At 58.0% G+C, this 26,887-nt stretch overlaps 3 protein-coding genes and 1 non-coding gene across 4 annotated transcripts; 3 read left to right on the forward strand and 1 right to left on the reverse strand.

The window, feature by feature from the left end:
- Window positions 1-337: 337 nt before the first annotated feature.
- TRNAS-GCU lies at window positions 338-419 on the reverse strand. Its single transcript has one exon. It is a non-coding gene; the product is annotated as a tRNA-Ser (tRNA).
- A 511-nt stretch (window positions 420-930) lies between these two features.
- Window positions 931-3,259, forward strand: B3GNT1 (UDP-GlcNAc:betaGal beta-1,3-N-acetylglucosaminyltransferase 1). Its single transcript, XM_006893294.1, has 2 exons — window positions 931-2,064; window positions 2,387-3,259. Exons 1-2 carry the CDS (start codon window positions 1,009-1,011, stop codon window positions 2,576-2,578), a joined length of 1,248 nt encoding a protein of 415 aa, XP_006893356.1. The 5' UTR covers window positions 931-1,008; the 3' UTR covers window positions 2,579-3,259.
- A 5,048-nt stretch (window positions 3,260-8,307) lies between these two features.
- BRMS1 (breast cancer metastasis suppressor 1) lies at window positions 8,308-12,771 on the forward strand. The gene is made up of 9 exons (XM_006893415.1): window positions 8,308-8,446; window positions 8,943-9,033; window positions 9,173-9,300; window positions 9,410-9,489; window positions 9,582-9,678; window positions 10,091-10,183; window positions 11,164-11,228; window positions 11,533-11,572; window positions 12,557-12,771. The coding sequence occupies exons 1-9, from the start codon at window positions 8,308-8,310 to the stop codon at window positions 12,769-12,771; spliced, it is 948 nt and encodes a 315-aa protein (XP_006893477.1).
- A 42-nt stretch (window positions 12,772-12,813) lies between these two features.
- RIN1 (Ras and Rab interactor 1) lies at window positions 12,814-18,873 on the forward strand. Its single transcript, XM_006893416.1, has 11 exons — window positions 12,814-12,960; window positions 13,106-13,395; window positions 13,511-13,700; window positions 13,780-13,894; window positions 13,981-14,053; window positions 14,173-14,264; window positions 14,377-15,117; window positions 15,339-15,644; window positions 15,836-15,967; window positions 16,640-16,788; window positions 18,400-18,873. Exons 1-11 carry the CDS (start codon window positions 12,814-12,816, stop codon window positions 18,871-18,873), a joined length of 2,709 nt encoding a protein of 902 aa, XP_006893478.1.
- Window positions 18,874-26,887: the final 8,014 nt, after the last annotated feature.

Genomic DNA, 26,887 nt, shown 5'->3' on the forward strand with positions numbered 1-26,887 from the left:
TACCCTACTGGAGAAGTTTTTGGATGTGCATAGGGATTTGAGTCTTAGAAGGTCCCATTCATCTATGTTATCTTCTCCTGGTTGTAGCTTTAAGAGACTTCTTTCTACAGAAAATAAAAAACACACCTGTAAAAACCACTCCCGGAAAAACAAACAAAAAACCAGCCCTGAGAAGCTGAGATAGGAGTCTGCATAAATTGGAGTCGTATTGCTTACAAACAGGGGAAAGAGCTTCAGGACAGCGCCCCAAAATCACGGCGCAATTTTTCCCAACTTCCTACTGTAGACAAAGGAAATAATAGAAAATTTAAGAATCGTTTTTCTTGTAAAATGCAGTCGACGAGGATGGGATTCGAACCCACGCGTGCAAAGCACAATGGATTAGCAGTCCATCGCCTTAACCACTCGGCCACCTCGTCCCACACAGGAATCTTCCTTCTATATTCTCTTATCACTCATCTCCTCCGTACTTTTTGCGTCACTTCTATCCACTCGTTAGTAAAAAAGCCCTTTAGGATTTTTATCCAAGGCTGGGGAAAAAGGATAGAAATAAATGTTCTAGGTTTGTGGCTTTGTTTTGTTTTGTTTTTTCCCTTTCCGCCTGCAGCAGCCGGGAACCCCGGTCATCACTCAGCAAGCCGTAGCCGAGCTCCGCCGCGGTTTTTCGCCCGGACTCGGGCGCACTGCGTTTTCGGGGAGCCCTGGATCCAGGGGTCGCGCACTGCAGGTCAAGGGGGGGGCGTGTGTGCTGGGGGGGGGGTCCCAGGGGCCAGGAGGCAGCAGGCGGCAGAGACCACGGCGCCGAGAAGGGCTCTCGGAAGGCTCCGCGTTTGCAAAGCGCGCGGCGCGGGCGCCCTGGCTCCTCCCCTTCCGGGGGCGGGGCCGCGGCTTCGGCTCAAGTCGGCTCCCCTCGGCTGCGCTCGGCTCGCTGCGGTAAATCCGGGCTCGCGGCGGCTGGCGGAGGCTGTGGCCGGTGGTCCCCGCTGCGTGCTCTGAGCCCGGACTGCTATGCAGATGTCCTACGCTATCCGGTGTGCCTTCTACCAGCTGCTCCTGGCCGCGCTCATGCTCGTGGCAATGCTGCAGCTTCTCTACCTGTCGCTGCTGTCCGGGCTGCACGGACAGGAGGAACAGGACCAGTACTTCGAGTTCTTCCCCCCGTCCCCGAGGTCCGTGGACCAGGTTAAAGCGCAGCTCCGCACCGCGCTGGCTTCGGGAGGCGTCCTGGACACGAGCGGTGACTACCGTGTGTACCGGGGCCTGCTGAAGACCACCATGGAGCCCAATGATGTGATCCTGGCCACTCACGCCAGCGTGGACAACCTGCTGCACCTGTCCGGCCTGCTGGAGCGCTGGGAGGGCCCGATGTCCGTGTCGGTGTTCGCGGCCACCAAAGAGGAGGCGCAGCTGGCCACGGTGCTGGCCTACGCGCTAAGCAGCCACTGTCCCGACATGCGCGCCAGGGTCGCCATGCACCTAGTGTGCCCCTCGCGCTACGAGGCCGCGGTGCCCGATCCCCGGGAGCCGGGAGAGTTTGCCCTGCTGCGCTCCTGCCAGGAGGTCTTTGACAAGCTAGCCCGGGTAGCCCAGCCCGGGATCAATTATGCATTGGGCACTAACGTTTCCTACCCCAATAACCTGTTGAGGAATCTGGCTCGAGAGGGGGCCAACTACGCGCTCGTGATCGATGTGGACATGGTGCCCAGCGAGGGGCTTTGGAGAGGCCTGCGGGAGTTGCTGGATCAGAGCAAGCAGTGGGCGGGCACCGCGCTGGTGGTGCCCGCCTTCGAGATCCGCCGAGCCCGCCGCATGCCGGTCAGCAAGACGGAGCTGGTGCAGCTCTACCAGGTGGGCGAGGTGCGGCCCTTCTACTATGGGCTGTGCACGCCTTGCCAGGCGCCCACCAATTACTCCCGCTGGGTCAACCTGCCGGAAGAGAGTGTGCTCATGCCTTCCTACGTGGTGCCCTGGCAGGACCCCTGGGAGCCATTCTACGTGGCTGGAGGCAAGGTGCCCCCCTTCGACGAACGCTTTCGGCAGTATGGCTTCAATCGCATCAGCCAGGTGCTCACGAAGGGGAGGGAAGGGGTTGGGGGGTGGGAAATGGGGAGAGAGAGAAAGGAGGAGATGGAAGGGAAGAGGAGTAAGGGGGTGGGATGTGGGGAGGGGAGAGGAGTTGTTAGGGAGCTATAAAGAGTGGCCATGGGTGGAAAGGAGGTGGAGAGGGTCCCCAGGTCAAGAAGTGCCAGAAGGGTGTAGAAGATCTGGATGCCTCCAGAGGGGTAAGTGTGCTGGAGTTTAGGGATGTCAGTATGGGCCCAGCAATGTCTTCACAGTCTGCTGATCTGTCTTCCCCCCCCCCCATCCCGCCCCACCCCCTCCACAGGCCTGTGAGCTGCACGTGGCAGGGTTTGATTTCGAGGTTTTGAATGAAGGCTTCCTGGTTCATAAGGGCTTCAAAGAGGCTTTGAAGTTCCATCCCCAAAAGGAGGCTGAAAATCAGCACAATAAGATCCTGTACCGGCAGTTCAAGCAGGAGTTGAAGACCAAGTACCCCAACTCCCCCCGCCGCTGCTGAGCCTTTCCCACCCCCAACCTGAGAAGGTTCAGTCTCCTGGCTCCTCAGGCGGCCCACTGGGTCTGACTGGGGTAAGAGACGGCACTCCACGTTGCCGAGGGAGCTGTGCTGTTGGAACACTGGACTTGAACATGGGGTGCTGGGATCCAGTCCTAGCTTTACCACTAACTAGTTGTGTGACCTTGAGCAATCCCTTTACCTCTCTGAGCCTCCGTTATCCCGTCTGTAACAAGGGAGGTGAGACTGCCTACCTCACGGAACTGTAGGGAGGCTCAGATTGAGACGCCGTCTGTGAAAACACTCTGTGAGCTTCGTACAAATGTGAAGTATTATTAATATTATTACAGTATTATTGTTATCACTCTTGTTATTATTAACAATCACGGATGGATGAGCAGTAGGAGAGCGAAATTTACGAATGGGACGGTTGAGAGACTTGAGACATGTAATAGCCAAATAGGAAAGAAATGGTATGAAGGTGTTGAAGGTGTGGAACTGCGTTCTTAGCTTTTGGCCAGAAGCCTAAACATCTCCAGCGTCTCAGGGGCCCTGGCGGAAGAGGAGGGCTAGGTCTGCAGCCTTGTTGGGGGACAATGCGCAGAAATCTGTACCCTCCTATAGGCTGGTGCTGGCTAGTTGCCTACTGATGCCGATGTGTAAATAAATGAGTGTTCACACCCACATGTGGCCCCGTTTGTCTCCTAAACTGGAGAAGGGGGGGGGTTCCTGGGTTCATCTCTTGGCAGCTGGGGGTGGTGACCCGCGGAATGAGATGCGTGATCTGCAGAACAAGATGCCCCCAGGGGCCTTCGGCGCAGGCCAAAGCCTGATGAGACCCTCCACCGCCAGTTGCCATAACAACCGTCCCGCGGTATCCCAGCATGCCTCCTCCCCAGCTGTCCAATTGGGAGCGCCTGGGCGGCGCCGCCGGATGACGCACACGGAAGTGCGCCGGGGCCCCGCCTCCCGGAGAAGCGGTACCTGCGCTGCGCTTCCGGGAGCCGGGCAGAGCCGCAGCACCTGCCGCCTTTAACGCCTGTCCTGGAGTCCGGGACGTGAGGCTGGAGGCCCCCTTCCCGGAGGTGAGTATCGCCACCCCCGGCCCCAGGTTAGGCCTCCCCGGGCCAGTCGGGCGCCCCCAACCCAACTTCGTCTCCCAGGACCGAACCGGAGACTTAACCGGCCCGACGCGTGCGAGGCCGCGGGGCCGAAGCTGGCCGCTGGGGAGCTTGCGATTCTTCCGCCCGCGCCGGCTCGAGGGTCCTGGGGCGCCGGGAAGGGGGAAAGGGGCCGGCCTTCCGGGAGGACTGCCTTCCTGGAGCTCCTAGTCCGTAAAGAACGATGCATTGCACAGCACTTCACAGCTTGCTTTTCCATCCTTTACCACTCAGAGGAGGAGTAATTAGCCCTTATCTCCGTTTTGTAAAGTTAAGGATTATGGAGGGGAGGACCCAAGGTAGTTTCGTTCTCAATAAGATTAGCGACAGCTGAAGGAAACACACCTCTCGCTCACCTCCCTCCTCTCTCTCTGTCCCTCCTTTTCTGGGTAGGAGAAGCTCTGGAAACTGTTGGGTTTAGGCTGATTCTTACAGAAGCAGTATTTTCGATGCTGAACAGGAATTGTAAATGGAGGGGTCTACAGGTACTGTTTGCACAGTTGAATCCTAGGAATGGAAAATATGTCAGGCTGTTTTGGATAACCGAGAAGTCGAGGTAGGGAAGGAATGAAGGTTCCCCTTCTCTTAGGGTTTCCAGCAGGGTCCAGTCTTTGGTGAGTTCATTGAGGAATGTGACTGTCGGGTATTTGACACAGCTCGAGTTGTTGCCAACCAACATTAACAGGAACTCTTGAGCTGTTGCTATAAGGGCCAGAGGCTACCATGAAGTAAAAACCAATCGTTGCTGAGCAAAACTTTGGGGTTTTGTAACCTACACTTTTTCAGTCCTTTATCAGCTGGGCTAGTTGACTATGATGAGTGTGTAGCTCCTGCCCCTTTGAAGTTCACGGACTGGGTAGAGAGGCAGAGTGAGAACAGACAAATACCAAGGTGCAAAGATTCCCTGGGTGGGTTGGAGCCAACTCCAGCCTCCAGGGCTACAAAACTTTTGCATGGGAAACTAGATAAGCACCACAGTAAAGCAGACGCCTTAATGGTTATAGATCCCTTGCTTTTAGAAGCTCTCCTAGCAAGATTAGCAATTCCTCCTAAATTGTTCTTTTCATCTTACTTCTTTTCTGCCCCTCCCTAATCTTCTCTTTTGCAAGAGTCTCATCAGCCCCTTTGGAGACCCAAAAGTTCCAGCACAGTCATCTTCTCATGCCACACTTTCTGGCTTGGTATTTGTACCGTCTGCAGTGGCCTGAACAGCTCTTTGATGATGACCAGATTTCTCTGTGGCCCAGTTTCTATCTAAACCTGATACCCAACACCCCACTCCCCAGCCCACTTTCCTTTCTCTCATTTCTGGATCCTTCCACACGCCCCTCACTCTGTGTACAGCATTTCCTCCTCAGCCAGTCAGCTCACCTGACAGTCCATCTCCTTGGGCAGCTCTCACTGCTACCCCGACCTTTAGGTCTTGGTTAGATCTCACCTTCCCTTTGCCTCCAGTTGTAACCCTTCTCACTTTGTGGCAGCAGTCAGCAGCTTTATGTCTGTCAGGATCTTGTCAGCTCCTAGAAGTCACAGACCACACCTGGCATATAGTATGTGCTCAGGGAAGGGAATGCATCAGAAATGTATTCTGTTTCCATACCTGTTCGGTTTATATGCTGAGCAAATTATCCAAGAAGCTGGACTCTGTGAAGAGGAATGTGGCATCAGGAGTGAAGGGAGACTCATCAATAACCTACGTTAGGCAGATGACACAGCCTTGCTTTCTGAAAGCGAGGAGGATTTGAAGCACTTGTTGCAGAAGATCAAGGAATGCAGCCTTCAGTGTGCACTGCGTCTCAAAATCAAGAAAACAGATTCTTACCACTAGACCAATAGGCAGTGTCATCATGGATGGAGAGGAGATTGAAAACTGTCAGCAGCTTCATCTTGCTTAGATACACAGTTAGCACCCTTGGTATGAGCAGTCAGGAAATAAGGAGATGCATTGCACTGGGAAAATCTGCAGTTAGGAACCTTTCCAAATTATTGAGGAGTAGTGATGTCTATTTGAGGACTAAGGTGTATCTGATTCAGGCCATAGTCTTTCTGATTACTAGCTGTGCATCCAAGACCTGGACAGTGAATAAGGATGACAGAAGACATTTGATGCCTTTGAGCTGTGGTGTTGGAGAAGGACAGCCAAGAAAATAGATATGTCTTGGAGAGGGTGTAGCCGGAGTGCTCTTTGGCGGCAAGAATGATGAGGTTTCGCCTCACATACTTTGGACATACTGCTAGTAGGTGCTGTTCCTTGGAGAGGGACATCATGTTGGGAAAGGTGCACGGAAGAGGAGGACCCTCCACCAGATGGATTGACAAGGTGACTGCTGCAGTGGGCTCTTGTGTGTTAGGAAGTGTGAGAATGGCACAGGAGAGGAGTAGTTCAGATCTTCATAGGGTGACTATGAGTTGTATTCGACTTAATGGCACCCAGCAACAACAGTGAATATAAGTGAACAACAGCAAGAGACTGGTTGTCAGTGTTTGGTGTTGCTGAGGAATTGAGAGTACTGAAAAATGCTGGCATTAGCCACGAGGAGGTTGTTGGGTAAAGCAGCAGGATCCCTTTCAGCAGAGTGATGGGTATAGGAAGAGACGGGAGCAAATGGGCACTGATGCTGCAGGAAGCGCTCGTAGGAAGAGACGGGAGCAAATGGGCACTGATGCTGCAGGAAGCGCTTGGGAGCTCGAGGCCTTGCAGCCGGGGTTGCGGCATGGAAGGCAGTGAGTGGAGACTTGACGTGGCCATGGTGAAGTTTGGATTGCATTTTCATTTTTCTTTATGATGGGAAACAGTTGACATCAAAGGATTCATGAGAAGATGCCTAACAAGGGGAGAAGCTGAAGCACATGGGAGAGGGTAGTGCTCTCTTGTGAGGAGGTGAGGAAACAGATGAGGAAAGGATGTGGAGGAGAGGGGACCTGGGTCTGAGGCTCCGAGGCTAGTCTGGGCCACACGGGTCTCTGGTCACCGTCATCATAGAGCAGGGCATGCAGACGCCGGGAGAGGAGAGAGAGTGGAGAAAGGGCCCTGTGCGTTCCCACAGTGCTTGCCAGAGCTGTGTTGAAACGTCTTGAGGCCTTGCTCTGTACTATCTGTGGAGCAAAGTTATGGAAATTTCAGAAAATTGGGGGGGGGGAGTGAAGAAAGGCAGAAGGTGGAGTCAGGGGGTCTGTGGTGGCTCTGAAGGGCTGATGGGGTGACCCCTGCAGAAGAGAGAGGTGCAGAGACGAAGATCCCTAGAGCACTATCAGAGCAGAAGAGGCCATGTGGGACAGGAGGGAGGAGGAGCCTGGTCTCTGAGGACTTGCTGGTGTGGGGGGTGGGTGTGAAGGAGTGGGACAGCTGCTTTAGTCCAGTCTGGGAAGGGCTTGGAGACCCAACCAGACATTGGAGCCCAGTTCCTTAGGGGAAGGGGTGAGCCTCAACGGTGGTTGTGTGGTTGGGGGTTTTTTTGTTTTCTAAATTTTATTTTGCTCCTCTTGAGAATATACCCAGTGAAATACATACCATTTCAAGCATTTTCCATATGCAGTTCAGTGACATTGATGGGAACGGTCTTTTTCTGAGCGGTTCCTCCCCGAGCAGCATAAGCTCCCAGTCCCTAAGCTTCTAACCTGTCTAGTGGCTGTTGTGAGTTTAAGGGGCGCTCTGATGGTGGAGTCCATAGGGAGTCACACTGCTGACCCAAAGGCAGTCCCCCTCTAGTGGTTTGAATTCACCAGCAATTCCAGAGTGAAAGATGGGCAGTCTCCCCCTGTGCGATATAACTCCTGAGAAACTCAGTGGAGGGTCAGCTATGAGATGGTTCTATCTCCACAGCAGTGAGTTTGGACATTTCAATTTGATCTTGTACAGGCAGATCTTAAAAGAACATAATGGGCAGGCAGGCAGGCATTCTTTACTAGTGGGGGGACCTGTAACTAGCTCAGAGACACACAGTTTGAGTCCGCTAGCTGCTGTGAAGAAGAAAGAGGAGCAGTTTTCTCCTGGGAGATGTATTGCCTCTGAAAACTCACTGGAGGATCAGCTGTGGGTCGGTTCCTGACTTGATGATGCACAACAACAACAGTAATTGGCTTAAAGAGGACTTCAGGGGAAGATGACCTAGAAGGTCTGGCAAAGGGAAAGAAAACTGGAGGGATCCCTGCTGTGTCCTGGCCTCGCCTCTTCCACAGGGCGATCCCTGGAGGGTAACACTTCACACTGATCCCAGGATGTTTTCCCGCCCGGCTTGTCTGCCTGCATCGCCGTCTCACAGCTTCTTTCTTGGATGGGATGCTTGGGTGACCAGCATCATTGCCTGATGAGCTTCGTGCCCTGGGCCTTTCCCAGTCCAGGAATGAGGTGCCAGTGCATCCAGCATTGGAATCACCAGCAGGGTCAGAGGGCACAAGGCTTCCGTGGGGGGAGATGTGCCTCTGGGGTCGTTTGCACTGTCCTCTCCAGCATGTGTCAGGGTGGCAGGGCCTGTCACTTGCCACGTCCCTGTCTGGTTGAGGGACCACTTCCCCATTCTGCCTTGTAGGCGGTGCTTAGTGGTGTCTCCACCCTTCTGTCCCAGAGCCCTGATGCCAGTCCACCCACCAAGCAAGGACACAGAGGAGATGGAGGTGGAGGGCGACTCCACAGCTGAGATGAACGGGGAGGAGGAAGAGAGTGAGGAGGAGCGGAGCGGCAGCCAGACGGAGTCCGAAGAGGAGAGCTCTGGTGAGCACGGGCACGGACACGCGTGCACACCTGTGCACACACATGCCGGTGCTCACACACATGCAGATGTGCGCACATCTGTGCCAGCACGCATGCACATGCACACACGGGCAGGCACACCCCAGGTATACACGCACAAGGGCAGGCACACCCCAGGTATACACGCACACGGGCAGGCACACCCCAGGTATACACGCACAAGGGCAGGCACACCCAGGTATACACGCACAAGGGCAGGCACACCCCAGGTATACACGCACACGGACAGGCACACCCAGGTATACACGCACACGGGCAGGCGCACCCCAGGTATACACGCACACGGGCAGGCACACCCAGGTATACACGCACACGGACAGGCACACCCCAGGTATACACGCACACGGGCAGGCGCACCCCCCCAGGTGTGCACACACAGAGGCAGGCACATACAGGCGCATACAAGGCCCCGGCCATCCCCTCTTCATGGCGGCCCTGACCGGCCTCTTGTCCCCAGAGATGGACGATGAAGACTATGAGCGGCGGCGCAGCGAGTGTGTCAGTGAGATGCTGGACCTGGAGAAGCAGTTCTCAGAGCTGAAGGAGAAGTGAGCGGACGCACCTGGCCTGCCCCTCGGGCTCCTGGGGGGTGGCGGGGTGGCTGGTGGGTAGCTGAGGCCTGCCCTGAAGTGGGCCCTCCACGTGTATCTCTCAGACTGCTGGGTGGGGATTGCCTTTTGCCCCCAGGTTGTTCAGGGAGCGACTGAGTCAGTTGAGGCTGCGGCTGGAGGAAGTGGAGGCCGAGCGAGCCCCTGAGTACACAGAGCCCCTTGGGGGACTGCAGCAGAACCTCAAGATTCGCATTCAGGTGGCAGGTTTGTCGGCTGTCCGGGTGTAGTCTCCTCTGTTCTCCTTTGGCCCTGCCCACCCCATGCTCTCTGCCATGAAGGCCTGAGCGAGCAGGGCCCCACCGCTTCTTCACAGGCATTTACAAGAGCTTCTGTCTGGACGTGATCCGGAACAAGTATGAGTGTGAGCTCCAGGGGGCCAAGCAGCACCTGGAGGTGAGGGGCTGGGCACCTGGGGGGTGGGGGTGAGTGATGGGCAAGGCCTGAGCCCCACTCTGAGCCCCACTGTGTGGTGTCCTCTCCCGCAGAGCGAGAAGCTCCTGCTCTATGACACCCTGCACGGGGAGCTGCAGGAGCGCATCCAGAGGCTGGAGGAGGACCGCCAGAGCCTGGACATCAGCTCAGGTGAGCCTCCCACAGTCTGGAGGGTGTCAGCACTACTCGGGCTTGGTGACAGGAGAGGAAGGCAGGCAGGGTGGGCACAGGCAGAGGGACCCCGAGCCGGCCTGCCCAGTCTCCAGAACAGGAGAGGCCAGCTGGCATGCCAGCCCTGGTCCCCTCTGTGTCCACCCCTCCTGTGTTGGCACCGCATGTCAGTTTCTCTGGGGACCCTGGAGGGTCACTGTCATTGTTCCCCCCCGCCACTGAGCACAGGCTGGGAAGCTGGCAATGCTGCCGTGGTGTTTCCCAAGGGTGCACAGCTCGTGGTCAGGGCCTGCAGCCTCCCCAGACCAGGGGTCTCCTCTGGCCCTCGAGGTGGCTAATGGGAAAGGGGGTGTCCTTGAGGCCAGTCCCTGACCCTGACTCTGGGGCACAGAATGGTGGGATGACAAACTGCACGCCAGAGGCAGCTCCAGGACCTGGGACCCCCTGCCACCCAGCAAGAGGAAGAAGGCACCCCTCGTCTCTGGTATCCTTTTACCCAGGGTTCCCCAGGTCATCTCCAGACCTGGGGTCGCTGAGGACAGATACGGTCTCGGTCACTTGAAAGCATGTGACTGTCCAGGAAATCAACGAGTGGGAATTTCTCAGGGTGTGAGGTCTCCTGGGCTGTGTGGACCAGAAAAAGGGGAACATCAGTGATGACTCCAGAGAATTCCTGAGAGAGGCCAGTCCCCACGGTCCTGCTGGCATTCCCACATCTCCCCAGACACCTACACACCCCAGACCTGCAGGCTTCTCACTCCTGTGCTTTCACTCAGGTCTCACCTCTCGGCTTCCTCCACCTTCTCTTTGTCATCTCCTCCAGGAAGCCTCTTGTGGTCTTCCCCCTGTGGCCATGGCTTTTCGTTCTCCATCCCTGTGACCTCTCCTGGGATGCCTACATCACACATGGGAGTACTGGCCTCTGCTCTGCCTTAGGCCTGAGCCCCTCCAGTCCAGGGCCACCTGAATCAGCAGCCCCGGGACCCTCCTGGTTCCCCTAGTCCCACTGTGATTCCTGAAGCAGCCAGATCCCCAAGTCACCTTGTGATGGAGACAAGGCTCAGGCAGGTGGAGGGACTGGGTCAGTGAGTGGATGGGAATGGAGACTGGTTCAAAGACCTGTGAGCCCAGCGGGGAGGTGTGACACCAGAGGAGGCTTAGCTTCAGGCTGAGAGCAGGTGTTGAGGTGGGGAAAAGACTAGGAGAAGAAACAGGTAATGATGGAGGGCCGGGTACCCACAGATAGGATGCACCTGGGACAACAGGCCTTGAATGAAGAAAGGGGAGAGTGAGCTGAAGGGTGGTAGAAGTGCACCCAGCAACCTCCGTGTTCCTGCTGAGAGCCGGGGGTCTAACTTAGCTTCTCACCTGACCCCACACCACCATGCACCATGTTGTACTTGGCAGGCAGGGCTGGTCCCTGTCACCTGTCTCCACCCTCCTGCTTCCTTGACCCACTTGCAGGCCCTTACATCGTTTACATGCTGCAGGAGATGGACATCCTGGAGGACTGGGCTGCCATCAAGAAGGTGGGCCATGTGCCGCTGGGCCCAGCCCTGCAGGCGGCCACCCACAAACCAGGGTCTCTGGTGGGCCCTCAACACTCCTGCCTCCACCCCATCAAACAGACTGCCCGGAAAGGGCCCCTTGAATGTGCCAGGCCCTCCATGTTCTTTTGAGGGAGAGTCTTGGACGGCAGTGGGGAATCCTGGCTCTCTGACAACAGTTCCCGCCGCCCCAGAGCACAGCTCTGCCCTACAGGGGTTGATGTGGAGGGGGTGTCTTCCTGGTGGGAGCCGACTCTGAGGGAAGCTGTTCCTCTCGCCCACCCAGGCCAGAGCAGCTGTGTCTCCTCAGAAGAGAAAATCAGATGGTGAGAACTGAGGCTCCACTGCTCCCCCACCCTGTCACCCCGCCAGCCCAGCCTCCAGGAGAAGTGAGGGAGAGGCACGGCCACGTCACAGTCTAGGACCAAGGGGAAGATCGCCCTAAGTTTAAGGGGTTGGGGTGTTCAAGGTGGAGTGGACAGATAGTCTTGGTCTGGAGTTGTAGGCAGAGCTGGGATGCACTGAGGTGACCAGCAAACAAGACGCTGACCTCGGTCTCCATGTGGAGGAACTTCCCTCTCCTCACTTGATTATCTCCTTGCCGTGCACCCCCAGGACTGTGACCCTGCTGTTCCCAGCCAAGGAGTCCCTCACAACCAGCGGCTGGCACCAAACCCAAGACTCAAGTTTTCCTGCTGCAGAAGGTAGACTGGCGGCCCCTCGGAGGTGCCTGGTAGCCAGCGGCTCCAGGGCTGTAGCAGGACTTCCCCTCCGGCACCCCCGCCTCTACTCTTCTCCACCCACAGAGGGGCCACTCAGCTGTGGGCCCGGAACTGACAGGCACAGGCCAGAATTCCCCTCCTGATCACTCGTGAAGACCTGCCTGCTTATCCTCCCCCACCGAGAAGATGTGCCTCTTTCACATCAAACCACCTTCCTCCTGGCCTTAGGCCCTGAGTGGGGCCCCACTACCTGTGGACTTCTAGCCATAAGTTATATTTGGGGGGCTGTCTGTGCTAGAAGGCGTTCAGGTGAGAAGCCAGGCTCCCTGGTTTCTTAGGATGTCTCTTCAAGTCTTCCTTTCAGATGGTGAGGATTGGAATTAAACCCTGTCCTGGGACTGTGTGTAGCCTTTGTGTGTCTTTGTCTGATTTACCTGACAAGGGACTGGGGCTCCTGTAGGGCACCTGAGAGGGCAGACTCGCGGAAACCCTGCCCAGCAGGCCCCTGCCACCCTAGCCTGGGGCCCTGGGCACAGGGTACTGTTCCACACCCCGTGGGGAGGGGCTAGGCTCTGACTGCTGGTGCAGTCAAGCCGTCGGAGCAACATGTGGCTGAACAGGCAGAGCACGTGGCCACGGTGGGGAGAAGGGCTGGCAGCGCCCGAGCTGGGAGCCGGTCATGCCTGCACCTGCCCGGTCGCCTGGCAGATTGGCAAGGCCTGTGCGTGGGAGGCAGCCGGCAGCAGCACCATGTGCTGACGACCTCACAGCCAGACTCCCCCTTGTTCAGCGCTGAGTGCTAGAACCACCCCCAGAACCTCAGTTAAGCAAAGGGGTTCGTTTCCATGGTGACACGCATCCTTTCTCCATGGCAACCTGAGATCCCCAAACCCCGGTTGGGCTCGGGAGTGAGTGTGGCCGCCAGGGGGCGCGCCGCCTCCGGGCTGACCTCCAGGCCCGAGGACAAGGAGCCTCTGGCCACAGACTCAAAGGTGCCTCCAGGGCGGGCCAGGACCTGTGCGGACTGAGAGGTGGCCCTCCCTCCCAGTGCATTCCTGCCTATGTGTGGTCCGGGGGGACCGATGAGGCTGCGGGGTCCCCGTGAGGAGGTGGTACCCCCTCCGCTGGGGCTCACAGAGGGGCGCTAGCGTGGAGAGGTTCCCAGTGCGCCGAGCCCGGCCGGGAACCGGGGAGGCGGCCCCGGTGGACACCCAAGAGTTAACTGGCGGGTGTGACAGGGCGCACCGCCCTCAGGAAGTGTTACTCACCGCCAGGAATGCCAGTGCCTGTGCCTCGGGATCTGGCTTCCTGGTCCCGGGAGGAGCCGCGGAGACCCCAGCCATGGAGAGTCCCGGGGAGCCGGCCGCAGACCCCCTGCGCGCCCCCAGCCCCCCGGGCCGCACTTCCGCGCACCTGGAGGGGGGAAAGTTAGTGAAATTCCAGGGGGGCTGGAGGGGGCGGGCGAGGGGGGCGCCCGCGGGGGCGGGAGGGGCCGGCCGGCCGAGGGTCCCGCGTGCCCTGGCTCAGTCTGTGCGCCCCCAGGCCCAGCCCGGACCCGACGGACCGGCTGTACGATGTGCCGGCCGCCAGCGTGGGGCAGCGCGGGGGCCCGTCCCCGCCAGGGCGCGCCGTCAGCCTCCGTGAGCGCCTGCTGCTCACCCGGCCTGTGTGGCTGCAGCTGCGGGCCAACGCAGCGGCCGCGCTGCACGTGCTGAGGACGGAGCCCCCGGGGGTGAGTGCCGCCCTGCTGCCGCCCCAGGGGGGGACTGCGCGCCGATGGAGGCGCCTGCGCTCAAAGCCCCTCCCCGCAGACGTTCCTCGTGCGGAAATCCAACACCCGCCGGTGCCAAGCCCTGTGCGTGCGGCTGCCCGAGGCCAGCGGCCCGTCCTTCGTCTCCAGCCACTACATCCTGGAGCGGCCCGGGGGTGAGCTGGAAGCCCGGGGGGCCGGGGCAGTGACAGCGGGGTGTGGGGGGGACTCTCCAGAGGTCACTTCACCTCCCCTCTCTCAGGCGTCTCCTTGGAGAGCTCGGAGCTGGAGTTCCCAGACCTGGTCAGCCTCATCTGTGCCTATTGCCACACCCGGTGAGTGTCCCTGGGTGCCTAGAGTCCAAGGGCCCTCCCCTCCCGCCACATCCCTGCTGGCCTTCTCAGGCCCCGCAAGTCTCTCACTCCCGACTTTCTGCTCCCTTCTCTGGCCCCAGGGACATCCTTCTCCTCCCGCTCCAGCTCCCCGCAGCCATCCTCCAGGCTGCCACCCACAAAGAGCTGGAGGCCATCTCCCACCTGGGCGTTGGTAAGGACATCTTCCGCCCATTGCAGGGATGGACACACTGAGGCCCAGAGGGTTAGGGAAGGCCTGTTGGTCTGGCCTGTGATTGGGCTTCGATTTGGTATCTCTTCCTCAGAGTTCTGGAGCTCCGGCCTCAACACCAAGACTCAGTGTAGCCCTGGCGAAGGTCCGCTGCTGCCCTCCCTGAAGTCTCTGTCCCCTCAAGAGTCAGACCAGGGCACCAGCGGCACTGCCCTGTGTTTCTTCAACCCCCTCTTCCCGGGAGACCTGGGCCCCACCAAACGGGAGAAGTTCAAGAGGAGCTTCAAGGTGCGCGTGTCCACGGAGACCTCAAGCCCCCTGTCTCCGCCGGCTGTGCCACCACCCCCAGTCCCGGTGTTGCCAGGAGCCACCCCCAGCCAGGTGGACAGGCTGCCTCCACGCCAGCTGCTGCGGAGGGAGAGCTCGGTGGGCTACCGCGTGCCAGGAGGTGCTGGCCCCCGCCTCCCACCCCTGCCATCCCTCCAGGAGGTGGACTGCGGCTCCCCCAGCAGCTCTGAGGAGGAGGCGCCCCCAGGGGCACGGGGCAGCCCAGCCACCTCCCCCAGCCTGGGTCGCCGGAGGCCCCTGTTCCGCTCCATGAGTGCAGCCTTCTGCTCGCTGCTGGCGCCCGAGCGGCAGGTGGGCCGGTTGGCTGCCACACTGATGCGCGACCGTCACACGGCCGTGGGCCAGCTGGTGCAGGACCTGCTGACACAAGTCCGGGCCGAGCCGAAACCCCAGGAGCTGCAGACCATCCGAGAGGCACTGAGCCGTGCCCGGGCCATGCTGAGCACCGAGCTGGGCCCTGAGAAGCTGCTGCCCCCCAAGAAGCTGGGTGAGGACCCACCCGAGACCCTGATCTCCTGTGTGTCTCCTTCTTCCTTTGAATCCTACCCCCGTCTCTCCCTACCTTCCTGCCTCACCAAGCTTTCCCCCTTTCCCTGTGTCCCTCTACGTCCGTGGGTCTGCCCCTTCTGTCGTGGCTCCCTGGCCCTTGCCTGCTTGGTCCTCCTTTCCATCCTGGCTCCCTGACCTCTGCCTGGACCCTCCCTGCAGAGCACATCCTGGAGAAGTCGCTGCACCGCTCCGTGCTCAAGCCTCTCCGGCCCATCCTGGCTGCTCGCCTCCGGCGCCGGCTCTCAGCTGACGGCTCCTTGGGCCGCCTGGCTGAGGGCCTCCGCCTGGCCCGGACACAGGGCCCTAGCGCCTTCGGGGCCCACTTGAGCCTGCCCTCCCCGCTGGAGGTGGACCAGGTGCGCCAGAAGCTGCTGCAGCTGCTCCGAGCCTACTCCCCGGGCGCCCAGATCAAGCGGCTCCTGCAGGCCTGCAAACTGCTCTACACGGCCCTGAGGGCCCAAGCGGGTGCGCCCCTCACTCTACTCTCTAAGAAGGGGAAACTGAGGCCCAGACAGTAGAACCCCTCTTCTGAGTGATTCTGTGTGATGGCTGAAGGCCCAGCTAGTGAGGGGGACGGGAGTTCCCATGAAGGACCTATAGTAGGCCCTGACCCTGGGACCCCAAAGGAGCCTAAAGCACCACTCATGTCCCCACAGGGGAGGGCGCGGGTGCTGATGAGTTCCTGCCACTGCTGAGCCTGGTCCTGGCCCAGTGTGACCTTCCGGACCTGCTGCTGGAGGCTGAGTACATGTCAGAGCTGCTGGAGCCCACCTTACTCACAGGAGAGGGTGAGGGGTCTCATTCCTCCACACGGCACACACACACACACACACACACACACACACACACGCACCACCCACATACACACCCCCTCACACATACATGCACATAGGTATACACACAGAGGCCACGTCCATACTCTTTTCACACATACTCCACACACACCATCACACACACATTATTCCTCACTGCCCACACTCCACACATACACCACACACGTATATGCACACACTATATACACACCCCCTATATCTCCCCTCAACACACACCCCCTCTCTGCACACACACTCCATACACACACTGCATACACACATTCTTCCTACCCACACTGCACACACACACTTTACACACTACACACATGTGTGCTCCACCTATGTACACACACACTTCACAGACACACACTCCCCACACACACGGCATGTGCATTTGTGTATACAAGATACACTCACTCCACACCATACACACAAACACATACATACACACTTTACTCACACATTCCACATACACATGTAACACACACACACACACACACACACACACACACACACACACACACACATGACCTTTTGGTCTGGGTGAGGCCTGACCTCAGTCAATCCCCGGACTCTGATAAGCAGGGAAAGGGGAGTAAAAACTGGTCACCCACCCCAGGCTGAGCCCACCTCTCCCGCTCTCGGCAGGTGGATACTACCTGACCAGCCTGTCAGCCAGCCTGGCCCTGCTGAGCGGTCTAGGGGCACACACTCTGCCCCTCAGCCCCTCGCAGGAGCTGCAGCGCTCCCTCAGCCTCTGGGAACAGCGTCGCCTGCCGGCCACCCACACCTTCCAGGTAACTGTCCTTCAACACACACCGCTGACCGCCCACTGCCCAGGAGGAAGGAACTCTGGAACCGCCAGCCCATTTGCTCCTTTTCATAATGGGAGGAACAGCTTTGTCTAGGTCCAATGTCAGGGTCATCCTTTCTGGAGGGATGTGCCAGTGCCAAGTGCTGCTGGGGGGCATCAGCCCTTGAATTTTCACAAACTGGACAGTGGTCCCTGGCAGCGCTGGGATGAGGAAGGTGCACAGCCAATGGAGCAGGGCTAGCATTGTGTCCACATCACAGATGAGAAAACTGAGACATGGCAGAAATAGAAAGAGGTACAGGTGGCAATCTGGGGCCCAAAGTCCTGGCCTCCAGCCCACAGCTTCTTGCAGTCGGGGCCTCAACCTCCTCCTGGATGCTGCGCTGCTGGGAACCAGGCCTCACCCTCCCATCATCCTCACAGCCAGACCCCACCCCTGGCCTCCCCATCTAGTCAGGCGAACTGTCCCAGCCTTGGTTGAGAGTCCAGACTCTGTGGGCAATTCCTAGCTCTACTACCTTGAGAAAGTTACCGAACTTCTTTGTGTCTCAGATTTCTTCCCTGTGAAATGGGTCCTTAGGGAGCTCTGGCGGCTTGGTGGTAGGGAGTTTGTATCGCCAACCTAAAGGAACACGGTTTGAAGCCGCCGGCTGTGCTGAGAGAGAAAAATGGACAGACTCCTCCCCTGCAATTTACTGCCTCCGAAAACCTGCTGGAGGGTCAGCAGAGTCTGTTCTGACTCAATAGTACATCAAAACAACGAAATGGAGGGAGCTTTGGTGGCCTTGTGGCAGGAAGCTGCACTGCAGCCTCAGAGGTGTGCGGTTCGAATCCACCAGAGGCTTTGCTGGAGAAGGAGAGACAATTTCCTCCTGTACCAGTCAGATCCGATTTGACGGTTGTTGTTGTTGTTGTTGTTAAGTGCCATCGAGTAGCAGGCGACTCATAGCGACCCTATGAAGGAGAGTCCTCGACGCTTGGGTGCCTTTCATCCTCTCTCCAGCTTCATAGGGTTTCCAGAGGCAAGCTATTATGGAAGTGGATGCCACTCCTCCTTCCACGCTTGTTTTAATCAGGGAGCTCCACCCCACTCTCAGTCCACATTGGGTAGCCAACCATTAACGCATATGACACATCCATGTCACAGTGTTCAGCCTCACAGCAACCACAAGTGACTGCGGGACGGCAACTTGTACACCAAGGCTATATGACCTAGAGGAATAATTTGATGGTACGCACACAAAAATAATAATTAAAAAGACCCAAACAATGAAATGGGTCCACTGGACCTATCTCCTGGGGCTGAGTGAATGCAGGGCAAGTGCTTAGAATGGTGCCTGGCACCTGGGAAGGGCAGCTGCTGTCCGCTGGCATGGTTGAGGGTTGTCCTTCCAACCTCAGCCCTGTGACCCACCATGATTCTCTCTCAGAGGCCTCTTTGGCACTTACCCGCCTCAGAAGACCTTGACCTTAGTTTTTCACCCCAGTTAAACCCCTCCAAGCCTTATCCCCGCAGAGCCTAAACCAGGACTGTAGACTTTCGAGCCAAATGGCAGGGAGTTGAGGACTTATTATTGCTTCTCGTCCTGCACAGAACCTCCTCCGAGTGGCCTATCAGGACCCCTGTACTGGCTGCACCTCCAAGACCCTGGCACTACCCCCCGGAACCTCCATTGCCACCCTCAACCAGCTCTGTGCCACCAAGTTCCGAGTGACCCAACCTGATGCTTTTGGCCTCTTCCTGTACAAGGAGCAGGGCTACCAACGCCTGCCCCCCGGAGCCCTGGCCCACGGGGTGCCTACAAACGGCTACCTCGTCTACCGCCGGGCAGAGTGGCCTGAAGTGGACCCACCTGGGACTGCAACAGAAAAGGGGAGCAGAGAAGACCCTGATGCGGGGAGCAGAGCAGAGGAAGACGGACCCCAAGGAAATGGGGAGGAGGTCCAAGCCAGCATTGGGGACATGGACCCAGAGGCTGAGAAGACTGTGGAGGGAGTGGAGGGTCAGGCTGGTCCTGCCAAGTCAGAGGGGCCAGAAGCAGAAGGCAGCCAGGCAGCCGAGGAGTAGCTGAGGGAACCAGAGGGGCATATGGGCTGGGGGTATCTGAGCTGCTGGGAAGGCCCAGTGCCCCCAGCCAGGGCTGCAGCCCCTTTGGTCACCCCACACCCTCTCCTGTGTCACAGTCTCTGGTGTTACTCAGAAGCCCATCTGCTGGGGTATTAGCAAAAAGTTGAGGGAACTTGAGGGGATTGAGACCAAAGGTCAAAGTCCCTGACTTCTGGTCCTCCACCCTAACTGAGTCAACTCAGCTGACCTCTGGCTTTGGGGGAAGGGCTCTGTCCTAGCTCCTTTCTACCGCCACCCCACCACTAGGGCACAGCTCTGGCCCTGGAGCCCCAGCAGGCTGAGGCTGAGGGGGCCCAGACCCAGGTGCCTTGGAGGACCTGTGGGGGCGGTGCTGGCCACACTGCCTGTCTCAGACGGAGTGTGAGTGCAGTGACTGCAAATGTGGTGAAGGCGGGTGTTAGCAACCCTCTACCCGCATGCCCTACCCAGGGCTCTCCCTAGAGAGGTGACCATCAGTCCTGAAGAGGTCACCCACGTAGAGCTCTCAGAGAAGGAACCCCAGTTCCAAACTGGCACCCTCAAGGTGTTAACACTACCTACAGGGAGATGAGCTTCTGCTCCAGGTTGGAGAGAGGCTTGGGAACTCTCCTTTGCACTTACATGGGTGACCCTCAATCTCTTTCCAGGAGGCAGGGCATCTTTATTGAACACTCCCCCCCCTGCCCCACCCCCCAGGTTCAGAAAAGAAAGCAAACTCCCAAGACGTCACCCAGCAGTCAGTAGGGGTTCAGACCTCCACCCAGACCAGAGCCTTTAAGTCTAAGCCATAGACTAATCAACCTCAAGGCCACGTAGCCCCAAAGGGACCCCCTCAAGAGACCAAAAATCTGAGCAAAGAATAATGCAGACCACTAGGGGGCACACGTGCGCAAAAAGCTTCTGAAAACACTACCCCCACGGTGGGGGGCAGGGTGGGAAGTGGAGGGGGTCCCCCAACACAGCATAAATGGTCAGGAGCCTGACACCCTTACCCTTGCCAGGCAACCCAATCCAAGCCTAAGGTCCAAGGTGGCCAGAACTCAGACACCAGGGGAACAGAAGACAATCCTGCCCTTCCCCCTCCCCCAGGAACTCAGCACAAAGGGCCACCACATCCAACGTCCTGGCCAGTTTTCTTTGGACAACACTGGGATCATTCAGATGTGGGCTACTAGCCACGTCTCCACCCCCGAAGCTGAGAGAGGGGAAGTCTCCCCTTCAATCTGTCCACCTCTCCTTCCCCCCCCCCCGCGGCCATTCAGTGCTGGGCACTCCACAGGCGCTCAATAAATGTCGTTCACTGATTGGAGTTTGACAGCTAAGAGTAAGGGCCAGTGAGATGGGAGTCTGGAGAGGGTTAGAGGAGCTGGGCTCAGGGATCACAGCGTGTACCAAGTTCAATCCCAGAGAAGTGACCTTGGGGGAGGGGGGTCCCAGTGGGTGCTGGGAAAATCCATGGAACAGGATGGACAGCTGGGTCTCATGGAAACCTGACCAGTCCAGCTACTAGAGGCCTAGGCCTCTGCAAGTCCCACCTACCTCATCGGCCCAAAAGCAGGTCCTGAAAATCCTGCTGCCTCCTGGGATCACTGCCCTTCCTGCCCTGCTTGCTGCCTGGGTCAGGTCTTCTGGTTTGTCTTCCCCAGAGTCTGATTGGTCAGGGGTCCAGGGTGGGACACTCTAAGTTCTGAAACAGGGACAGGGACTCGGGTCCCAGGCAGGACAGGCAGTGATAGTCCTGACTAAATGGTTCCATTATCCTGATTCTACACAGACAAGAAAACTGAGGCTTGGAGAAGAGTGCCTTGTTCAAAGGCAAGGGGCTTGGGCACCAGGTCCAGCGGTATCCTCCAAGGCAGGACTCGTTAAGTCAGACGCTCAGCTGTCATCTGTGGTGTCGCCTAAGCACCAGGCAGTCCCAGCCCAGGTTCATGGAAACAGCTCAGGTCTCTGCACCCTTGACCTGTGATCTCCACACTAACTGAGGGCCTAAATAGAAGCCCTGGGTGGCTGCTAACAGAAAAGATGGCAGTTCCAGTCCATCTACAGGCACAAGAAGAATGAACTGACAATTTACTTCCAAAAAAACCAGCCCCTGAAAACCCTATGAAACAATTCTGCTTGGACACCATAGGCAACTTCATGACAACTTGTATTGTGTGCTAAGGGCTCTGCTTCCCTTCGCACCACACCCACTTTGTCCTTCCCGAAGAGGAAGCTCAGGATCCTCAGGTCCTGGCAAAGATGGCCAGCCTTGTCCAGCGGGACCAGAACCCCTGGGAGTCGCAAAGTCACTTCCTCACTTGGGCATGTCGCGTATCTCACCTAAAGGCAGGGTTTGTTTACTGGCAGTCTCCCCCCACTAGAACGTCAGTGCCAAGTCGGCCGTGTTCCCAGCTAACTCTCAGGGGCCTAGAACAATGCCTGGCCGGCGATGGGCACTGAGTGAATCCATGTGGAGTCAAGACTCAGCCAGAAACGTCTGCGGTTCTTGGGGTGTGGGCCTTGCAGCCTCAGGCACTGCCACCAGGGGGCGAGAGCGTCCCATTCGCAGCCAAATGCCAGATCTCTGCCCCACCCCCACCCCCAGGCCTCCCAGGGGACAGAGGGACCCTGGCCTGCTTTAGGGAGGAAAGCAGCCGCGCAGTGGGGATGCCCTATGATAAGTTGGGGGTCTTTCAAATGATGGCGTATCCCACCCAGGGTTCCACCCCCCAGGCAGGCCCTGAGGCAGGACTTGTTCCACTCCAACCAGGACGACCACTCTGGTGACCCGACTGGGAAGGTGGGACACTGGGGAAGAAGACAGTCCCACATTGAGGGCCAGGAGCATCAGGACACCATGTTACAGAGTCTGGCTGCCGTGATCATTCACATTCCTCTACACCCCTCCACTGGCCACATATGGGGTGACACCCTGAGCCACCCCCATGGCTCTGTAACCCTGGTCCACACCCACAGTCATGATCACACACAGAAACACCCTGACCCATAGCCAATGGAACACTGCTGTGTCACATACAGGAGCCCCTGTTCCCAGGAACACCCACAGTGTCAAGCACACCCTGACAACGTCAGCTGCCCAGCCCTGGGGGGACACTGTGACTGTCCTCCTGACCACACTCTGACATTGGCCAGACGCCCACTCAGACATCCACAGATGCAGATTCAGAGACATCTCCCCATGGCGCCCCCTCCAGTACAGCCTGACTCCCTGACACAGAGCCAGTGATCTGCTGACACAGAGACACATGGTGACATGCTGGTGACACACACATGTGTGGATGGACGATCTGCCACATCGCCAGAGGAAGCTCAAACAGAGACATGTGCAAGCTGCTTACAGGGGCTTCTTGACACACGCTCGTTCACAGAGATGGCACAGCCCCCCAGCCTTCCACTCAGACTCATTCCTGAGAGTGTGACATGCTCCTCCCAAGAGGCAGCTTCCAGCTTCCTCCTCCCGCTCTGTCCAAGCATGGGAACCTCATCCCCCAAACAGTGAAACACACACACACACAGAGACTCAGAAAAATACAGGCACGTGCGCACACAAACACAGAGACATGGACTTCAAAAAACAGACGCTCATACAAACACACACAAACCCAGAGGCACACAACCATTCACATGTGCACATGCATGCGTGAGCACGTGCGGGCACATACACACACACACCCAGAAACACACAAACACAGATTTCTATTTTAGAGTTTTTTTCAGCTCAGAGAAGTGATCTAAGGTCTCCCCTCGCTAATCTCCGCTCCCGTATTCCTTCACTCCACCCCCCAGAGTGGACCCTGTCAGGGCCTGTGAATTACTGAACCCCCTTCGAGGGGAAAGGGTGGTGACCCCAGTGGTCAGGCAGGAGCAGAGGCAAGCCAGGCAGTGGTGCTGGGCGCGGACTCTGAGCTCATCAGATTCCAGCAGGAGTGATTCACAGGAGCGCCTGGGGAGGGTCTGGGAGGAGCGCTGGCCCAGCAGCTGGGGCTTTGGGGGCCTGGTGGGCTTCGGACTTGGAGGGTTTTGGGTACAGAGCATACCTCAAGTCCAGGAAGGGGGCTTCCTGAGGGCTGGCAGGGCCTAAAGGGGTGCCTGCTGGGCCAGGATCTGGGAGGGGTTCCTCCAGTCACAGCACTGAGCCCCAAGATGAGACAATCGACCCCTCCCATCCACCCCACCCCATGCCTGAGCCCTTGACCCCCAAGCCTTCTCAACCTCAACAGCTGGGTGTCTCTAGCCTGTTTAGGGTAGAGAACAGAAGGGGGGCTACTGTTGGGCTTATCTTGGCCCTTTGGCCCCTCAAGCAGATGGTCAGAGCAGATCCTAAAATCTGGCTTAGTCCCTTGTGGTGCTGACAGGGTTACAGACCCCATGTGGCTCTGCCAGGGGAGGCTGCTGCCAGAGGCTGTCCCAGTGCCAGGGATGCTTTCCTGCTGACATCGAGCCCTCTGCTCCTGCCACCCCTAGAGCCCCCTGTCTTCTGGGCAGATGCTCAAGGAGGTGGGGGCTGCTGGGGCTGGGCCAACTGCCTGGCAGGGTGACAGGAAGAAAGGATGAGGCTAGGGGCAGAGCAGGGGCACAGGAAGTGCTTTTCTTGGAACTTTGTACAGAAATAGCCTGCTCCTTCCCTCCTCAGGGTCTCAGTGTCCCAGGGGGGACATGTGAGTCTCCAAGGAGACCCCATGGGGAGGGGCCTGAGCCAACCTCCTCTATGGTTCTCTGGCCCATCCCCTCCCACCCTGTCTGCCCCACAGCGGCCTCTGCTCCACTTTGAAGTCTCAACATAAATATCACGTCTGCTTGAGTTCCCCTTCCCAGCCTGGTCACAGCCCCCAACCTGGCTCTCACCCCAGCAAGGCCCAGGGCACCACGTGGGGGCAACAGAGGGGGACCTGGACCACCCAGAGATTGTGACAAACCAGAGAGCCCAGGTGGAAATGAAGATAGATGAGGAGAGACCCTGAGAAACAGACATGGGGAGAGACACACGTGGTAGAAGGAAGAGCCTGGCCCGAGACCAATGGGAAGGCAGTGCTGTTGATGGGAGAACCCCCAGACCCTGAACAGGGCGGAGATGAGCAAGAGGGCCAGGGGGGGAGTGAACAGTGAGACTCAGGTCCCTGGAGCAGAAGGCAGGAAGAGGAAGAAAACTAAGAGGGAGCAGAGAAAGTTCTGGGGTGTGGGGGAGGGGCGGTGCTGGGGAAGCCCTGGGAGGGATGCAGTAGAAAGCGATTCACCCACAAGTTGTCAGGGTGACCGGCCACCTGCTCTGCCTGGGACATGGGAAGCCCGTGCTGAAATCAGGGAAGTCATCAGCCAGCTGGGCCAAGCTGGTCACTTGAGGTGACTGGCCTCCCGCAGACACTACGGAGGAGACGGGGCCACCCCTCAGGATACCCAGGTGACGAATCTGAGGCGACTTCGCTGGAGCACATGGGAAGGGCATGGGCAGCCCTCGGGGACCAGGTCTTCAGAGGGCACTAGAGAGGAGGACAGGGACAGTGACAGCAGGTAGTACTAGACTCACTCTCCCTAAAGTCATCCCCAAAAGCCCTTGGCTAGGTTGGAGAGTCCTCCGGCAGAGCGCCCCCCAAGCTCGCTCCTCACCCCTCACCTCCTGCCACAGGGACCTCACTCCCTTCTCCTCCCCCAACTCCCACCAAGACCCATCTCAGCATCTCCCGCCCGCCCACCGAAGGCCCTTCCTCCCGACAGCCCAAAGGCCTGGTGGTTTGGGAAGAATTTAGAAACCAGGGGAGGTAGGGGGATGGGAACGGAGGAAAGGAGGTGATTTGTACACAAAGCAATGTGCTGGCTCAGCGGCCGGCATGCCAAGGCGTTCAAGGACGCCTGCCCTGGGCGCCCCCATTTGCTCTCTCTCGTCTCCCCCACTCTAACTGCTCTACTGGGCCTCTCGGGGCCAGTCCCTCTGTAAGGCCCCTGCACCCTCACCCACACAGCATCCTGAACTTCCAGTCTCCCGGCTTGTCCCGGGGTTGCCGAAGACAAGACTCCTTCCGGGGAGGGGCTTCTGTCTCCACGCCCCTCTACAGGAGAGCTCTCGCAGCCCCCTGACCACCAACTCCTCGTGTGAGCTGAACTCAGTGCCCTCGCTGGTTTCCTCTCCCCAACCTCTAGGTCCATCCCCTGTCAGGTTCCGGTAGAGAAAATGTGCTGTGTGGTACCTGGGCAACTCTGCCAGTGGCTGTCCCAGGCCATCCTACCCCTATGCGCGGCGTTCCTTCAAATCCACAGCACGTTTGGAGCAAGCATTCACCATAAAGGCTGCTTAGAACTTCCACTTCTATCCTGACAGAAGTGGGAGACGAAGGAAATACCCGAACACGAAGGTGGTATTCCCAGGGGGAGGCTTATCCATTGCACTGTGGATGTGCTGACCTCTGTGATTCCCCCAAATGTGGGAGTGGGGGACCGTGTGTGCACTATCCCCTACAGAAATAAAGGAAAAGAAAAGAACTCCCACTTGTACTGTATCTCGCACTCCCATTTCACTCCGCACCCGGCTATGGATCTATGTAGCTTATCTGCACGTCCATCCGCGGATGCATCTGTTGGTCCTTCTGCTCACTCATACCTCCGTGAACCATCTATCACCCAGTCATCTGTCTGTCCATTCTCTCACCTAACCATCCTTCCATCTACCCGTCTATCCATCCTCCTCTCTAACCATTGTTCCATCCATCCATCCTTCCTCCAAGCATTTATGATGCCCGTTAACACCTTCTCCGTGCAAGATGACAAAGACTTCAATTGTCTAGGAGCAAATCTAAGACGCCAGCCAGCACTCTTTGTATCTCGTCAGCTCCTCACACCCAGAACCCTGATGGGGCAGCCTCAATCTCACCTCTCTCAGCTTGGAGGGGACAAATGAATGCCAGGTACCCTACCTAAATGGGCACTCAGAGGCTTTCCCCAAGGCTTGTCTGCCACCAAACCCTCAGTCTTGTGGGGTCAGAGGTGCCCGTGTTCCAGGCTCTGGCCTCCCTTCATTCTCAGGCAGGCCCAGCCAGCACATCTGGAATTTGGCCTTTGACCTATCTTCTAGTTCCCTTGCCTACCCCCTAACTCCTCACCCCTGAAGAGGCTGGGGTCCCGACCTGTACTCTGACCCACCCATTTGCCAGACAGTCACAGACTCCCTTGGCCGCCCCAGCACCGGCCATTGCCCAGATCATGACGGGGCTCACCACACCCTTGGACTGGGCTCCCACCCGCCCTGAGGAGCCTCCAGAGGCTGCCTCCCCCAGCCCGCCCCACCCTGCTGCCCTAGGTCCAGCCAGCTCCCCTCCCCACTCCCAGACTATTGCAACAACCTCCTAACTGGTCCCTGGCTGCCGGTCCCTTCCACCCACCACACAGCAGCTACAGAGGTCCCTCACCATGTCTCCACAGGGGAGGCCCAGCGTTCAGGAGCAGCTCCGCCTTCCAAACCCAGCTCCATCCCTTCCTGGTGCCGACTTTCCCATGCTGCCATCCCTCTCTGTAGGAGCCCCGCCCTTCAGGCCCCTGGAGCCCTCTGCCTTCTGCAGGCACATCGTGGGCACCGCACACACATCTCACTTGATATCCAGAGCGCCCTGGCCCTGTCCCATGCAAGGGTAGGAGTGTTGGCCCCAGGCCTCTCACAGTGCTGCAGCAGAGAGTGGTGTTGCAATAGGAGCCAAGTATCCTTGGCTCTGGTCTCAGACCTGCAACCAACTTGCCCTGAGACCCTGGGCCTCAGTTTCCCCATCTGCAAAAAGATTTGCTGATTTTTAGAGGTCTCCCAGTTCTAGGGTGGAGCAGGTGGGCTTGGTTGTAAGCAAAATCCCAGCACTCCACGGCCTGTCCCCTCTAACAAGGTCCTGCATGAGGTCCCATTGAGCAGCAGTTCAAGTCAAGGAATGACCCCTCTCCCCTCTCCCCCCCTTCCCCTCCCCTCTTTCCCCTCTTCTCTCTCTCTCCCCCCCTT

Source organism: Elephantulus edwardii, unplaced genomic scaffold (assembly GCF_000299155.1).
Source record: "Elephantulus edwardii isolate Elephantulus edwardi_28Jun2011 unplaced genomic scaffold, EleEdw1.0 scaffold00126, whole genome shotgun sequence".
NCBI classification, from domain to species: domain Eukaryota; kingdom Metazoa; phylum Chordata; class Mammalia; order Macroscelidea; family Macroscelididae; genus Elephantulus; species Elephantulus edwardii.